At 41.9% G+C, this 16,773-nt stretch overlaps 2 protein-coding genes across 4 annotated transcripts in view; both read left to right on the forward strand.

Annotated features, from left to right (window-relative positions):
* Positions 1-10,277, forward strand: part of FAM76A (family with sequence similarity 76 member A) — a 30,728-nt gene extending 20,451 nt beyond the window's left edge. The window contains exons 8-12 of one of the 3 annotated variants that reach the window (XR_008956757.1): positions 2,255-2,356; positions 2,863-2,999; positions 5,658-5,827; positions 6,786-6,887; positions 7,738-10,277. Coding sequence is in view for 2 of the 3 variants with exons in the window: in XM_057305264.1 (XP_057161247.1) it covers positions 2,255-2,356; positions 2,863-2,949 (189 nt within the window). In the remaining variant the exon portion in view is untranslated. Of the gene's footprint in view, positions 1-1,868; positions 5,160-5,657; positions 5,828-6,785; positions 6,888-7,737 lie in introns of those variants that run through there. The other 2 variants (XM_057305264.1, XM_057305265.1) reach the window with 2 other exon arrangements.
* Positions 10,278-12,887: 2,610 nt separating this feature from the next.
* The window catches only part of STX12 (syntaxin 12), a 32,270-nt gene continuing 28,384 nt past the window's right edge, over positions 12,888-16,773 (forward strand). Inside the window, exon 1 of the mRNA XM_026516912.4 lies at positions 12,888-13,161. Within this exon, the coding sequence (XP_026372697.2) occupies positions 13,044-13,161 (118 nt within the window). The 5' untranslated portion in view covers positions 12,888-13,043. The remainder of the gene's footprint in view (positions 13,162-16,773) is intronic.

The following is a 16,773-nucleotide window of genomic DNA, read 5'->3' on the forward strand; positions in this document are numbered from 1 at the left end:
ACAGTGCCCCTCTTAATTCACAGTGGGGCATAACTGACTACTACTCTTCTCAGCATGAGCTGCTTTGGAAGGTTGTAATCAGAAGGTGCTGAGTGAGCATGGAGTTGGGACAAGAGGAGGTAGTTATGTAATTGGAACTCTTAATGCTCTCAAGCTAAGCGAACCTGATGTCTCCATCTCTGTTATTGGGATGGCCATGTCTGTGGGACAGTAATACTCAAAATATGTGGGCCAGGTCTCCCTCCTTCCTGGACAATGTTCAGGTGGGCCTTCCTCTGTGACTCTTAGGTCACTTTGCTTCCATTACTGACAACTCCCTTCCTGAGTGACCCATTCTTGAAACACATTAACATCTTCAGTAAAGTCTTACTCTGGTCTAACAGCCCTCCCTCTTTAAGGGAACTTTTTATATCCTTCTTCTGATTGAGGTCTATTTATCTTATTTTTAGGTTCTTAAAGAATATCTCATTTTTGTCTTAATATATTAATAACCATAATAGCTAACTTTTATTGAATACTTAACTATGTGCCCGACTGCTCTGCGTGCTTTCTATGTATTAACTCACTTATCCTCATAATAACCCTTTGAGAGAGGAATTACTGTTACCGTCATGTCATAGATGAAGAGAGCCTCCAATATTTTTCCTTTTACGCTTCCATTCCCTTCTCCCAGTTGTGTTTTTTTCCCTGAGGCTGTATGTTTTTTTGCACCAAGTTTGGAGTGCTAGGATTCATTGTGAATAGCTAACGAAGGCATTTCTAATGTTAAAATATTTATATGCATTCTTTTCATCTAATTTTGACCTCATTTTACAAATGAGGAAACGGACCCAAAGATATTAAATGAGGTACCAAATCACACAACTAGTAAATGGCAGAACAAAGTAATTAACTCAAATCTTTCTGACTCCGCCATTCTTTCCACTAGCCTATGTTTTCTTAGCCGGTAAGGTGGAGATTCATGGGGAGAGACCAGTATTCTTTCTACTTTACTACATGACTATTGGATGAAAGCAGACCCAAGGGGCGCCTGGGTGGCTCAGTCGTTAAGCGTCTGCCTTCGGCTCAGGGCCTGATCCCATCAGTCATTCGAACAAGCTATCAGTTACCTCACACTCTGGCTGTGCCTGTACAGTTTCCTGTGCTTGGATGCCCCTCTCCCTACCTTGTGTGCCAGTTGTCGCTCATGTACCTCAAAACTCAGCTCACACATCACTTCCCTGACGTAGAGATCTCTTCTCTCTGCTCCTTGAATAGCATAGTCAATAGAAGAAGGCCTGGGATTTGAATTCTAGCTCTGCCACTTGCCTACATGTTTGATCTTGGCCATGTTATTTAACCCTTTCTAAGCCTTGGTTTTTCCCATCTATAAAATGGGAACAATAATATTGTCCCCCAAAGGTTTATCATGGAATTGGATGAAAAAATAGAATCAAAAACAGTTTGGGGCACCTGGCTGTCTCATTTGGAGGAACATGCAACTCTTGATCTTGGGGTTGTGAGTTCAAGCTCCATGCTGGGTATAGAGATTACCAACAAAACAAAACAAAAACAACCATATATATATCTATATATATATATAGATATATATATGTGTGTGTGTGTGTGTGTGTGTGTGTGTGTGTGTATACACACACGCACACAGATTACTAAAAAACAAAACAACTGTATACATATATATATGTTCAAACATTTTGCCTGGAACAGGGTTAAAAATTCAATAAATGGCAGTAGCTGTTATTCTCCTGACTTCTTTTAAACCATCAGTCATATCGTATTATAATCACTGATTTATTTGCAGGATTATTGGCATGTATTAAATACATAAAATCTTTATTTTTTTTCAAGATTTTTTATTTATTTGACAGAGAGAGCGCACAAGCAGGCAGAGTGGCAGGCGAAGGGAGAGGGAGAAGCAGGCTCCCCACTGAGGAGAAAGCCCGACGTGGGGCTCATGACCTGAGCTGAAGGCAGATGCTTAACCAACTGAACCACCCAGGCGCCCCAATACGTAATATCTTTAAAACCTGCCAGTGACGAAGTATCAGAAATGTATGTCAGGATTTTGTGTAATTTTCAGGAAATCTTTAGAAAATAATAGGATACAGAATCCCCTGGCTTTGATGTAGTTAGGGATCTTCAGGAGAGCCCTGGATTTCATTCATTTGGGAAACCATTTAGTTCTTTGGTACCAGAACATTTTTCGTTGCACAGAGATTTCTTCTGGTCACACTGCCTTTTTTTCTCCTCTCAGATCACAGAGTTGAAGGCTGATTTTCAATACCAAGAATCTCAGATGAGAGCCAAAATGAACCAGATGGAGAAAACACACAAAGAAGTCACAGAGCAATTGCAGGTGAGTCTGCTTATTTTATGTGATAACTGATTGTATTTTAGGTGATTATTTCTTAGATTTCTTTGTTCTCAGGGTATTGACAAATTCACATTAATCCACCTTATAGCTGTCTTTTATTGTTTCACTGTTAGGTGTGTTCTGATCTTTTCCCCTCAAAAACAGTGGAAGTAATAAATGTGTGCTTTGATTTTCGGGTAAGCCAGATGTGATTCCAGATGTCTGGATGATGAATTCTGTTTATCCAGCACACGAAAGCGCTCCGCGGCTCGTTTGTGTTGCACAAAGCACCCTTTTGTAACCGTGGATCCCAGGAGATTGAAGCGTGCTGATTAACCTCCAGCAAACACTGTCTTCCCTGAACCAGGCCCTAGAGCTTTCTGTTGTTTTCTGCCTCTAGAACTTGTTCTCTTCCTGACCCTCTACGTTGTATGCCTTAGCATCTGCGTGAAAAACATGTCCTGTTAAGACATCCTTCTTGCACTGATTTTTTGTTTTGTTTTGTTCAGGCTAAAAACCGAGAGCTCCTGAAGCAGGCAGCTGCCTTGTCCAAGAGCAAGAAGTCCGAGAAGTCGGGAGCTATAACCTCTCCGTGAGAGACCATAAGGAGGCTCCCAGCCAACAGCAAAGGGGTTCCTGGCTTAGGGTGGGTGACCTGGCTGTTCTCTGGGAATTGCAAGCTTTCTTAAGAAATCTCTATTTTATTACAGTTATCCTCCTTCGTGGGATTGCAGCGGGCTGAATGGAAACACCTGGTTTGTGCTGTGTCATGACCGCATGCTTGGACGTTTGGGGTTCCAAGCTCTCTGTCTCATACACTCACTTCCCTTTCCCTCCCTTCTCCCCTCCCCCCTCCACCAGTACTACTCTCTGTCTCTGTCTCTCCCTTTTGGTACTACTCTGTGTGTGTGTGTGGTGGTCACTGCTCAGTGTTATGTGCAGAATGATTAGTTTGTTTGTCTGTTTGTCCATCATCGCATCCTGCCGTACCCATGGGCAAATAGTTTGGCATTAATTACATATCACTGCCACCCTCTGAACTTCGAAAACTGCCACCTTGAGACTTGGTACAATGGAAGAGGCTTTCTCTCTCCAAGAAACCTTTTGCTTCAGGGTATACTCTTGGGTTTTTTTCCAGGTATATTATGTATGAACTTTGTACTATGTATAGCCAGAGTTTTATTTATTTTTTAAAAAAACTTTTTCTTGATAAAGGAATAATGGTAGCCTAGCTTGTTCTTCTTGTAAAAGTGATGCCTCTTAAAAAAAAAGTTCTCTCTACCTTTTAGTAAAGGAATAAGACCTTTTCTTGTTACCTTGGAGTCTTAAAAAGTGCTTGCTGAGGTGAAACAATTCAGTGCGTAAGTATGGAGTCAAGTGCCTTTTGGAGGATTTCTTGGAAGAGCATTTAAGAAGAAGATACTTAAGGGAGGTAGCAAAGATTTGAACAGTCTGTCTTTTTTTAAGTAAGGGCAGAAAGAAAGGTTGTCCAGGTTTTACTGGACATTTCCGTCCCCTACCCCTTTCTTGATTGTTTTATGTGACCGATTTTAAATTCTCACACTGCCACTTCGTTTTTAAAAAAAATACCCTTCAGTTGTTATATTGGGCCATTGTCAGAGAACATTTTTTTTTAAATGAGCAGATTCAAAATGGGATAATATTTGAACTACAGAGCGTTTTGAGAGTCAGTGTGAGCTGCTCCAGTATGGACTCTGAATCTGATTGGGAGAAATGACATCACTGGACCTTCTCCCCTCTCCTCATCCACCCCAGCCTGGACACTCCCTGCTTTTAATGGAAATGTATTGAAAACAGGTGCTTGTCAGAAGCAGCTTGGCCTCAGCCAGAATTGTTTGTGTCCTCTTTTCCCTTCTTGACCCAATAGGCACATGGATTTACTTTTCCAGAAGAAGAGATAGATTTGCGCTTCTAGCCATTCTCTCAGGTCCTCTATGAGATGTTTGTGAAGGAAGTCAGAGACATGTAATGTGCCATGAAACACAGTAAAATCAATTACCTTGGTATCATTAATGGAAAGGGAGGGGTACTGCGGCTAGAGGTAACCATGAGGGCCAATGACCTTTGTACCTCAGTGCACCAGAATTGTAAGCAGTCAGTTTAACTTGCTAGGCATTTCCTAGAGGCAAATGCTTATGATTTGTGATAACATTCTCACAAGTGGAGCCATGCACAGAATGGGCCAGAGATGTGGAAATGGGTGGCTTCTTTCTGAGAAGAGAAACAATGGACCATGTTGCTTCTATCTCACTCTGGTAGGGGAGGTCATTTTCCCTTCTAAGCAGGGGAAACGGCAGTGCTAAATAGTTTTGTAACTTTTTGAATGAGAAACTTTTAGGTAAAGATAAACTGTCAGATAATATTTTTCAGATGCATTTACGTTTGACTATGGGGAAAAGATTGTGAAAAAAGTTACAGTCATGGTTTTTTGGGTTTTTTTAATTTGGAAGACTTGAGAAATTCTGTTTCATGAAGTGATAATATAAAAACACATACTTAGTTTTATACTAAATCTTTTTTTAAGGTCTTGGCATTTAATATAAAGCAGATTCACGCATTTTCTAACTTTCCACAAATTCCAAAAAGTGAAGGAAGAAACCTCAGTCCTGAAATTTTGGTTTTTAAAAATCATGACACTGTTTTACCATGAAATTGAGTAGCTAACTTTTGGTAACACCTTTTGTTCATTTGTATGTTTGTATAATGGACATTTTGAAACACAGGAATGTTTTGGTTTGTACAAACTTTGAAAAATGTGTGTTAATAAAAATTCATATTGACTCAAGTCTAATTGTTGGGTGAGTGATTGACCGATTGATTGCTGGTTTACCAATGGACATATCCCACAGTGCCCTTCAGCCTAGAAGACATTTTGTCTGGCTTGTAGACTTAAATGTTTAATTAAAAGCCTAACGGTGGTAATAGGGAGTTTCATATCCATCAGAGAATAAACTCATTCTCTTTTCTTCTGTGACTTTATTTTCCAGTTTAAGTGCTTACTTGTTATAAACACTGTGCTAGACAATGAGGATACAGAAGTGAAGAAGACTGTCAGTTACTGTCCTCATGGGCTTCTGCTTCGTGAAATATTGGACAACACCATTGTTTCTTGATTTTGTATTTACCATTATTTTTCGAAATATAATACAGGATGAATCTTTATACGGTATGAGTGAAAGGATTTTGAGATATCATCTCAAGAAGGAGAGGAATGTATTAGTTTAAAACTTTGGTACTGGTAGGTTTTGTTTTTTTTTTAAGATTTTATTTATTTATTTGACAGAGATAGAGACAGCCCGCGAGAGAGGGAACACAAGCAGGGGAGTGGGAGAGGAAGAAGCAGGCTCTTAGCAGAGGAGCCTGATGTGGGGCTCAATCCCAGAACACCAGGATCACGCCCTGAGCCGAAGGCAGACGCTAAATGACTGCGCCACCCAGGCATCCCTGGTACTGGTAGGTTTTAACATTTATAACAGGTGCCTCTCAGATATTGTCACTGTCACATCTTGGTCATTCGATTTCATAGACTCAATGACAACTTACTTTCTCTAAATTTAAGACGGTTTTATTTTGTAGGTACCATGGTCTGAATGTTTGTGCCCCTCCCCCCCAATTAATACGTTGAAATCGTAACCCCAAAGATGATAGTGTTAGAAGGTGGTACCTTCCTCTAGAAGGTGCTTAGGCTCTGCCTTCGTGGATGGAATCAGAGACACCTTGCCTCTACCACCATGTGAGGACACAGCAGAAGGCACAGACCGTAGACCAGAAAGAAGGCCATCACTAACGTAACCGTGCTGGCACCTTGATCTTGAACCAGCCTCCAGAACTCTTGAGAAATACATTTCTGTTGTTTATAAGCGTTTAAGTTTATCTTATAAGTTTATCTGCAATATTTTGTTACAGCAGCCCAGAAACACTGAGACGGTAGGCTATGTTTATAACCATCTTTGTTGTGTGAATTACTTTATCCATTTACTCAGCCTTGAAAACCACTGTAGGGGAATGATATAGTATAAACAGTTCAAGAAGGTCTTCAGCCACTTGAAATAACTGTCCAAATTTAGGACTTTGGTTCCATCCTTTGTGGTTTAAGATCATACGTTACCTGCAGTATAGCTGTCTTCGCAACTGATGGCCCTCTCAAGGGTCTTGGAGGAGGGGCCATTTTTGGGAAGGCCCAAACTGTCAGGAGTTGCAGGGTATCCTGATTGTTATTCCTACATAAGAAACTACCCCCAAATTTAAATATGCCCACAGACCCTATTGGTCAAGAATTTGGACAGGGCACTGTGGGGATGACTGCTCTTTGTTCTACAATGTCTGGGTCCTCAGTTGGGAAGATTCAAAAGCTGAGGAATGCTTCTTGGGGCTGGAATCACCTCTAAAGGCTGTTTACTTGTATATCTAGTGCCCGGGCCGGGATGACTGGAAGTCCAGTAATGCCGACTAGAGCACCTTATGTGGGACCCTTCCGTATATAACTTGGCTTTCCCAAGCATGGTGGCTCAAGGTAATCAGACTTCTTCCACGATACCTCTAGACTCCAAGCACAAGTGATCCAGTGAACAAAGCTGAAGATGTGCACATCTTCTGATCTGTGTTCAGAGGTCACATTACCTTACTCGTGCAGTACTCTATTGGCTAAACAGTCAGAAGCCCATCCAGACTTGAGGGGAGGGGACATAGATTCCTTCTCTTTATGAGAGAATGACAAAGTAGAAGAGCATGTTGGATGGAAACTATTGTGGTGGCTAACTTGAAAAATAGAATCTGCCACATAGATTCTGGAACCAAACCAAATCCAAGAGAGCAAGGCAGAACTGCAGTGTCTGGGGCACCTGGATGGCTCAGTCGTTAAGCATCTGCCTTCAGCTCGGTGTGATCCCGGGGTCCTGGGATTGAGCCCCACATCGGGCTCCTCCACTGGGAGCCTGCTTCTCCCTCTCCCACTCCCTCTGCTTGTGTTCCCTCTCTCGCTGGCTGTCTCTCTCTCTGTCAAATAAATAAATAAAAATCTTAAAAAAAAAAAAAAAGAACTGCAATGTCTTTCAAGGTATAACTTCAGGTGTGGCTCTCCATCATTTCTGCAATACCTTACTGGTTACAGAGGTCAAATTACTGACACTATTCGAGAGAGAATGATGCCACCCACGTGGGTACATACCAGGAGTTAAGGATCTTCAGGGTCTGTCTTGTAGGCTGGCTACCACATTGCCCTTTGGCCTATAGGATTGAGTAAAACCGATGTGAACCTCTAGATTTGGAAGCCAGAAGTGAAAGCTGTCAGTTTGGGAAAAGTAGTTCATATTCCTCAGCTCTAACTGGAACCAATGCCTACTTTCCCTACCACTGTTGGCCAGGTTGTCGCTGCAACAGATCGTCAACTCGAAAATTGATGCCGGAGTCGTGCCATGGTTAACTCTGACGTCAGACTGCATGGGTTTGAGCTGTGTCTCTACTCAGTTTACGGTTGGTGTGAAGATGAAGTTGTATCCGTAGAAGTTGTTAGAACAGTGCTTGGCACGTGGTACGCACTACATTTTGTAAGCAGTTTTTATGCGTGACTTCTACAGAATCTACATTTTCTATTTCCTGAGGGGGAAAGTAATAGAGTCATAAATTAGAATCACCATGGATGTCCACTTGTTTTGGCTTCCATTGTTACCTTATCCCAAGATCACATTTAGGCCCTCAGAACATTCATGCAACTCACAACTGGTCTGTTCTTTTCTCGACTCCAAACGACCCACCTCGTGCATGCCACTTCATCACACTGGTTCGTAGAGTGTCGTTTTTTTTTAAGTTTAATAAGATATCGATTGCATACAGTAAAATTTGTCCATCTTTGTATATAGATCAAAGAGTTTTGGTGGATGTATTCTGTTATGTAATCACCACAATCGAGATATAAAACATTTCTAGCAACCTCAAAACTTCCCTTATGCCGCTTGGTAGTTAATCCCCTTCCCCCAACTCCAGCCCCTGGCAACCATTAATTTGATTTCTACCGCCGTAGCTTTGCCTTTTCTAGAATGTCTCATAAATGAAATCATACAGGGACGCCTGGGTGGCTCAGCTGGTTGGGTGTCTGCCTTCAGCTCAGGTCATGATCCCGAGGTCCTGGGATGGAGTCCCACATTGGGCTCCTTGCTCAGTGGGGAGCCTGCTGCTCTGCCTGCCTCTCCCTCTGCTTGTATGCTCTCTCTCTCTGACAAATAAAATCTTTAAAAAATGGAATCATACAATATGAAGGCTTTCATGTCTGACTTCTTTCATTTAGCACCTGCTTTCGAGATTTGTCCTTGTTGTTGCATGTCTCAGTAGTTCATTCCATGTTCCAGTAGCCTGTTTATTTTATAGCTGAATAGTTTTCCATCGTATGAATATACCACAATCTGTTTACTCCATAGCTGATGGACATTTGAGTTATTTCTAGCTTTTGGTTATTATGAATAAAGCTGCCTTACACATTCATGTACAGATCTTTATAAAACATGTGTTTTCATTTCTCTTGGGTAAAACACCTAGGTGTGGGATTGCTGGATTGCTGGATTGTATGACAAATTTGTTCAATTCTCTAAGAAACCACCAAACTGTTTTCCAAAGTGGCTATATGATTTTGCATTCCCATGAGCAATGTATGATGAGTGCTCATTTGAATGCAGTCTTCACTGCAACCAAAGTGAATATCTCCATTGACCCTTCCCTACCATTACCAAGAACACTTGCCATATTGGTGATAATGATACTTTATTTTTAAAATATGAAACTTACTTACTGATGTATAGCATACTTCAGAAGAGGACACATCACATGTATATGACTTGATGAATTTTCATAAAGTAAACACACCTATGTAATCACTACCCAAATCAAGAAGACTGCTACCAGCATCCTAGAAGCTCACCTCATGTGCCCATTCCTAGTTACTCCCTCTCTCAAAACTAACTACATACTATGCTGACTTTTAATAATAATTTTGCTGGATATGAATCTAATAAAAATGGATTAATACAGAATGTACTCAGTTTTTTCTGGCTTCTTTTGCTTTGCATTATGTTATTTTTTATTTTTTTAGGTAGGCTCCATGCCCAACATGGGACTTGAACTCACGACCTCAAGATCAAGGGTCAAGGGTCGTATGCTCCATCGACTGAGCCAGGCAGGCACCCCACTATGCATTATATTTGGATGAGTTCACCCGCATTGCTCACACAGCAGTAGGAAATTTATTTTTGTGTTTATCCATCCTATTGTTGATGGACATTCAGGCTGTTTCCAGTTTGGAATTAGTAAAAATAAATGCTGCTCTGGCCTTCACCGTAATAGTCTCAAACTGGAAACAATTCAAATGTCCGGCAATAAGAGAAAGGGTAATCAAATTGTAGTATATTCGTATGATAAAATAGTACTCGGCAATAACAAAGACCAAACCACTGATACATGCAACATCATGGATAAATCTCAAAAATATTATGTTAATTGAAATAAGCCAAGCACTAAATGATACATAAAATATGATTCCAGCTCTATGAAGTCCAAGAATAGGGAAAAAAATCTGTAGTGATAAAAATTAGAAAGTGATTTCTGGGGATGAGAGAAATTGGTTAGGAAGGAGCACAGCTTGATAGAGCAACGTGTACAAACCTGCAGTTCGTTGATGTTTTTGTACAAGCCTGACCCTTTCCTTTTTTTCCCCCTATAAAATACATGATAGAAAGGAGCACAGCTCAAGGAAACTTCCCTGGGTAATGATGAAATTGTCTATATCTTGATATGGGTGATAGTTCCACGGATGGATACAAGTGCCAACATTCATTGAATTGAACACTTAATGCCTGTACATGACGTTGTATTGTAAGCCCATTATAACTCAATAAAAATAATTGATACAGAAAAATGTTACTTAGTCCTAAAAAAGGCTATTATGAACATTCCTATACTTGGTTTTTGGAACACATAGGTATTCATATCAGTTGAGTATTTAGGTAGGGGTAGAATTGCTGGGTCATAGAATATGTATGAATCACGGCTCTGCAACTTAATAGCTGTATAGCATTGGGCAAGTACCCAGGACCTCTAGAGAACATCAGATTCCTTATCTGTTACCGAGGAGCTAATCTCACATTGATGGGTGCAAACCATGAAAACTGTTTTTGTCAATTAACAAAAGGACATAATGCTGAGAAAAAAAATCACAGATTTTCAGAATATTTGCTATTAGAAATATCAGTGAGAATGGAATATTCCACTCCTGCCTAGAGGATTTGAGTTACTTTGACACAGAGAAGCAGCCTCAATTTCTAACCCAGGTGCAGAGCTTTAGATAAGGGGTTTCCAGCTACAACATTCCACATTTATCTTCACGTTGTAGTTTCCAAGGAAACAAGATCCCGAGTCCTCTTGTTAGCTCAGGCCTGATGATAATCCCCTTCCACGTAGCCTGGTGTGCTTTGAGGCTATTAAAACACTGCTTCTTTTAAATTTTACCTACACTCCATCTTTCCCCCAAATCCTAGGATAACTCTCTCTCCTTCTGTGCTTGGTGAGACGCCCCACGATTCCTCTGGTGTGCAGTCTCCCCTGCAGCATTAACTTAATAAACCTAACTTTGTCAGACCACAGGTGGTCTTTATCAGATAGGCTTTATCTTGGGGGGTACCGATAAGGTTTGTAAAATGTGTTCACATTGCCGGGAGAGGCATTTAAGAAATGGTAGTTTTTTATTATTATTCATGTATAAATATAATAAATGTTCATTTGACATCTAGTATTTGCAAGACACAAATGTATTGCTATGACAGCACAAGACAGCACAAGGCACAGATGGAAAACCACTCTTTATCTTAGATGGAGAAAGAAAACAACAATAACAAAATCCTATGTCTTCAATTCCTAGGAGAAAAATACCTTTACTGGACCTTTACATTGAGTCAAGTGTAAATGAAAGAATACTTGACTATTTTATATGTAAAAAAGTACAATTTACATGATTAGCTGTAAGATTTGACAGAAAACTATGGATTCTAAGAAATGGTAGCATTTTAATAACCAGAATGAGAGCCCCCAAATGTCATCTGTCCCTTCCTATAGAGAAAGAAATGCTCTTAAAAATGCCACAACGAAAATAGAAATAGCTTTGCTTACAAAATCTCTAAGGCTCTTTCACTCATTTGGGGTCTCATCCCAAACAGGCAAACAGCTTCCTCTCTTGCCATTCCCCAGAGACTACAGAGTAGGCTGGGGTGGGGTTGGGTGGAGAACACAGGAAACAAACTACTGCCAGTTTCCCTTTCACTTCTTCCTATCTAGATCTCCTCCCAAACCCAAATCCTACCCACGTCTGTCCATTTATAAGCTCACAAAATGCAATATTCTACAGGAACATTGAGGTCATACCCTCCAAATTACTCAGGGAATATTCCCCCCCCCCCAAGGGAATGATTTTTAAAATGTGAGAGTCTAGCTCTCCAAAAAAATCCTGGTTTGGGGTACATAGTAAGTGAAGAGGCTATTTGGGAAGGATTTAGATGGAGAATGAGTTTGGGAATACGAGAATGCGTTTTAGGGAAGTAGCGAGATGAGGATGGAGTTAGCTTAGTGTTTGGGTTTTGAAGTCAAATCTCAGAAAAGCAAATTAACCACTGTGGTCTTAATTTTCTCAGTTTGTAAAAGGGAAAATAACTCTTGCTTTGTCGAGTTACTTTGCTTCAACATTTAAAAAACCGATTGTCCATAATCTATTCAGAACGTAAACATATAATTAGAACATTGTCCCTTGCTATGATAGAGCTTATGAACAAATGAATTGCAGGGAAGATTCATACATAGTATGTGCTCAATAAATATTATTATTTTTTTTTAAAGATTATTTATTTATTTATTAGACAGCCAGGGAGAGAGGGAACACAAGCAGGGGGAGTGGGAGAGGAAGAAGCAGGCTCCTAGTGGAGGAGCCTGATGTGGAGCTTGATCCCATAACGGCCAGGATCACGCCCTGAGCCAAAGGCAGACGCCCAACGACTGAGCCACCCAGGGGCCCCACTCAATAAATATTATTATCATCATCGCTTTATTGTTTAGATTAGAAGAGGGGTGGAAGGAGAAATGAAAGCGGTCTGTAACCATAAAAGCGCTCCGCAATTACTACCAAAGCCCTACAGGGTGGAAGTAGAGTGAGGAATTTCAGGAGTTTGGTTACCGATCTGAGTTTCAGAGTTGTCGAATTCTCCCATATTTGGGCCTGAATTCTCAGAATAGAACAGAATAGGATGTTAGGGCTGAGATCATCTGGTACAATTTTATGCTAATCGAAAATTCTTGCCGCCTGTCACCGTGCTCTGGCGAGAAACAACACTACCACACCAGCTCCTCCAATTCGAGCCCCAACCGTGTGACGTCAGAGCCCCGCCCCATTTCTCCAAGGCGGATGCGTCCAGTCTCTAAGCTACTGTCCCCGGCCCCAGTTTCAGCAGCGCCTGCGCACTATGGGGCGGGGCGGGGCGGACGCGTGCGCGCGGCGTGGGGGCGGGGCTAGTGCGCACGCAGCCCTCGCTCCTTCCCCCGCCCTTTCTCTTCTCGGGTTCCCCGTCAGGCTGCGGGTTCAGTCTGGCGGCTGCTTCCGGTAGGAACGAGGTGCAGGTCGAGTCGGTCTCAGTTCCTCGTCATGTCCTACGGTCCCTTAGACATGTATCGGAACCCGGGGTCCTCTGGGCCCCAGCTCCGGGACTTCAACAGTATCATACAGACGTGCAGTGGCAACATCCAGCGGATCAGCCAAGCCAGTGAGCTGGGGGACGGGGCTGGGGGGCAGGGGCTGTCCCGGGGACAGGCCTGGGTGAGGTTGCCGGGATGCGGAGCCCGGCCGAGGCTACGGCCAAAGCCACACTTGAGGCCGTCTCGGGCTCTCTCCTGCGGGCGCGGCGGCTGCTATCATCGAGGGTGTCAGGCCCAGGCTCCCCGAGGGTCCCGAGCCTCAGCTGAAGCTTGAGCTTCTTCTCAGGTGTACTGCCCTCATGGTAAGGGGGCCAGAGCAGCAGTCTTGACAGCCCTAGGGTGGGAGGGGTGTGTGTGTCATCTCGGGAGCAGTGAGTGAGTTCACTTGGCGCAGTGGTCAGCCGAGTTTTTCCTGTCATCTGCCTTACCCCCACCCACCTCTCTTTCCTCTTTGGCCAGTTTGGATCGGGAAATGTTTACTGATCTAGACTTTAAGTTACATTCCGTTCAGCTTTTTCCTCCTTGGAAATCAGCAGCTTTCAATTAAGGGAAGTGGAGAGTGCATGTGTTTGGGTGACTTAATACCCAGTCTTCCTGTAATGAATTGGAAATCAGATACAATGACATGTATTTGAGGGGTGAGATGACTGTGTTTTAATAAAGAGAATTCACCGAAAACATTCCCATTTACATGGTTTTGTCTTTTGTAGCAAAAGATTTGCATATTTTTGGATTTCAAGCTGATGAAGCTTCTGCATTCGTTCTCTATTTAGCAGCTTTTTTGAACAAATCTCATACACAGAGAGGCTCAGGGACTTGGACACAATCATATAGCAAGTAAGACATGGTAGAGTTGGTTGTGGATTTCAGAATGTCATTGCCTGTCTTAAAACTACCCCCCCTCCCCCTCATTAGGGTCTGAGTAAGACTGATTGAGCTAACTGAGTCAAATACAGGCGGTTTCTTGTGCCTGAAAATCATCACAGAGCCTTATAAACAGGTTAGTGGCACAAGTTTACTTGGAAAGAATGGTGATCAGCATCCTTGTTTATTATTGTGTTTTTGTGAGCTTTGCTGTACTCTGTTAATAGGCAGATCTCAGTTGGCCCTGAATTATAATTATGTTCTGTATACAGAGGGGGAAAGTTTCTGATGAAAAGAGTGTGAGACTGGGTGAATGGAAGTGGAAGGAAGACTATGTGGGCTGTTATGTATAAAAATTTAAAAAAATTAATGTGACCACTGGTTTGAAAGTACAGTACTTCGTGTTCCAATTTCTCCTTTTGTGAGGGAGCTGTAGTACCAGTTAGGTCAGAAGATTCTGGTTCAAGGCTGAAAGTTTATCACTGAGTCTAAATCTAACCTTCATGTCTGTTTGTGAAATACTCATTCTACATATATTTGTTTGAGTATTAGGCATACTCATATACTGAGTATAGGAACGCATGGCATGGATTCTTTCAACAGGGAGCCCATGGCATATAACAACTGAAATATAAAGTTGAAAAGGTTCAGTACTACAGAAGAGATATAGCAACATTGAGTAGGTATTCGGGGGAGAAAGATACCATTTTCACTTGGGAAGGATCTGGGAAGGCATTGTGGCATTTGAGCTAGGTCTGGAAAAGTGGTGGAAAGGATTTGAACTTTTAACAGTAAAGAAGGGAAGAGGAGGGAATAAAATGAACAAGGCATGGTAGTGGGAAGGCATGGGGTGTATGTAGAAGAGTAGAGTGATTTAGTTTGGCTAGAGGGGTGGACTGTAGAAAGTAGCGGAAAATTGTGTTGGAAAGGTAAATTGGGGCCCAAACATGAAGGGCTTTAAGTGCTAAACTAAGGGGGCTGGATTTAGTGGGGTTTTTTTTTTTTTCAGATTTTATTTATTTATTTGAGAGGGAGAGAGAAAGAGAGAACAAGCAGAGTTGGGGGAAGGGGCAGAAGGAGAAGCAGACTCCTCACTGAGCAGGGAGCCTGATGCAGGGCTTGATCCCAGGATCCTGAGATCAGGACCTGAGCCGGAGGCAGCTACTTAACTGAGCCACTCAGATGTCCCTTGGATTTAGTTCTTTAGAAATGTATAAATTGAATTGGAAGGGAGAGGCTGGAATTAGAGACACCAGTTAGGAACTGTGAAAATGAAAAGGAAGGAAAAGATAGGCTTCTTTGGTGCCAGAATTGAATAGAATTTAGCTGTTGGTTGGGTATCGGGCTCAGGGGATCATCGGAGTCAACCATTAATAACACGAATAGCTAACATTTGAGTACCTACTGTGTGCCGGGCAATGCAAAAAGTGCTTTATATGCATTATCTTACTTAATTTTTTAACAACTCCGCTAAGTAGTTACCAATATTATTTCTCTTTATGAATTAGGAAACAGGCTGGGAAAGTTTAAATAATCACCAAGCAAACAGGTGCCTGGGTGGCTCAGTCGGTACATTACTATGTACCTGTCACATCTTATGACCCTAGGTAGTGTCAGTTGGAATTTTTCCCTTAGGGTTGTTTGGGGAGGACTTGGGAATTTGAAATTGGCGGGGTAACACTGTTTCTACCCTGTTATCAGATTAGTGACTTTCCCCAAAACTCTCCAAGATGTGGTGGGCATACTAAGCATACACTCTGAATGTGAGCTCACAGACATATACCCACATCCATATAGCCTTGCAGGGAGTCTGTACCCATTGAAAATTTGAGAGAATAGCTGTTCTTTTTTCTCAGCTGTTCAGCCACAGATGTAGGTTTGGAATTGCTGAGCATATCGGCTGAAATATGGCAGGCCACCACGTGGGTTGTTACAGATACAGCTAGGGTTGACTGCCTGGTACAGAAAGGGTTGTTATCAGTATGTGTGGGGTACAGAAGAAATGTACTTGGCTCTGCCTATTATGGAGTAGAGGGTCTGGGCAAGTATTGCTGTGTCAGATATAGGAAAAAAACCTAATAGCCTTCAAGTTATCTCTAAAGAGATTAAAGAACAGCATTTCTGTTCTTTAATGTTGCTTATTTATTGCCATGGTTTTTTTTTTTTTAAAAGATTTTATTTATTTATTTGACACAGATAGAGACAGCCAGCGAGAGAGGGAACACAAGCAGGGGGAGTGGGAGAGGAAGAAGCAGGCTCCCAGCGGAGGAGCCTGATGTGGGGCTCGATCCCATAACGCCGGGATCACGCCCTGAGCCGAAGGCAGACACTCAACCGCTGTGCCACCCAGGCGCCCCTGCCATGGTTTTTTTAACTAAAAAAAATGAAAAGCAGTTGAATTTTTGAAACTAATTATCATGAAATCGCATGGGTTGTTGTTCAAAGTTATTTTCACATTTGCCAATTTCTTTTTATTTCATTGCCATCTCTTAAATCTTCATGATCTTAACACCTGTATCACAGCAGCATGCTCTCAGTGTCTCTGTTTCCATTCTTATTCATCCTGATAATGCTATCAGTAGTATGTCTAAAATCCTGTTTGATTATACCACTTGCCTCTCTCTTGTCTGCTGCATCAGATCTTAACTTTCTACCTTGTTTTCAATCTCTATCACCTTTTTAAAGAAATATTTTATTTTTAAGCAATCTTTATGCCCAGTGTGGGGCTCAAACCTACAACCCTGATCAAAAGTCACACGTTCTACCACTTGAGCCAGACAGGCACCCCTCACTCTCTGTCATCTTAACCCAGATTA

Source organism: Ursus arctos, unplaced genomic scaffold (genome assembly GCF_023065955.2).
Source record: "Ursus arctos isolate Adak ecotype North America unplaced genomic scaffold, UrsArc2.0 scaffold_32, whole genome shotgun sequence".
Classification (NCBI taxonomy): domain Eukaryota; kingdom Metazoa; phylum Chordata; class Mammalia; order Carnivora; family Ursidae; genus Ursus; species Ursus arctos.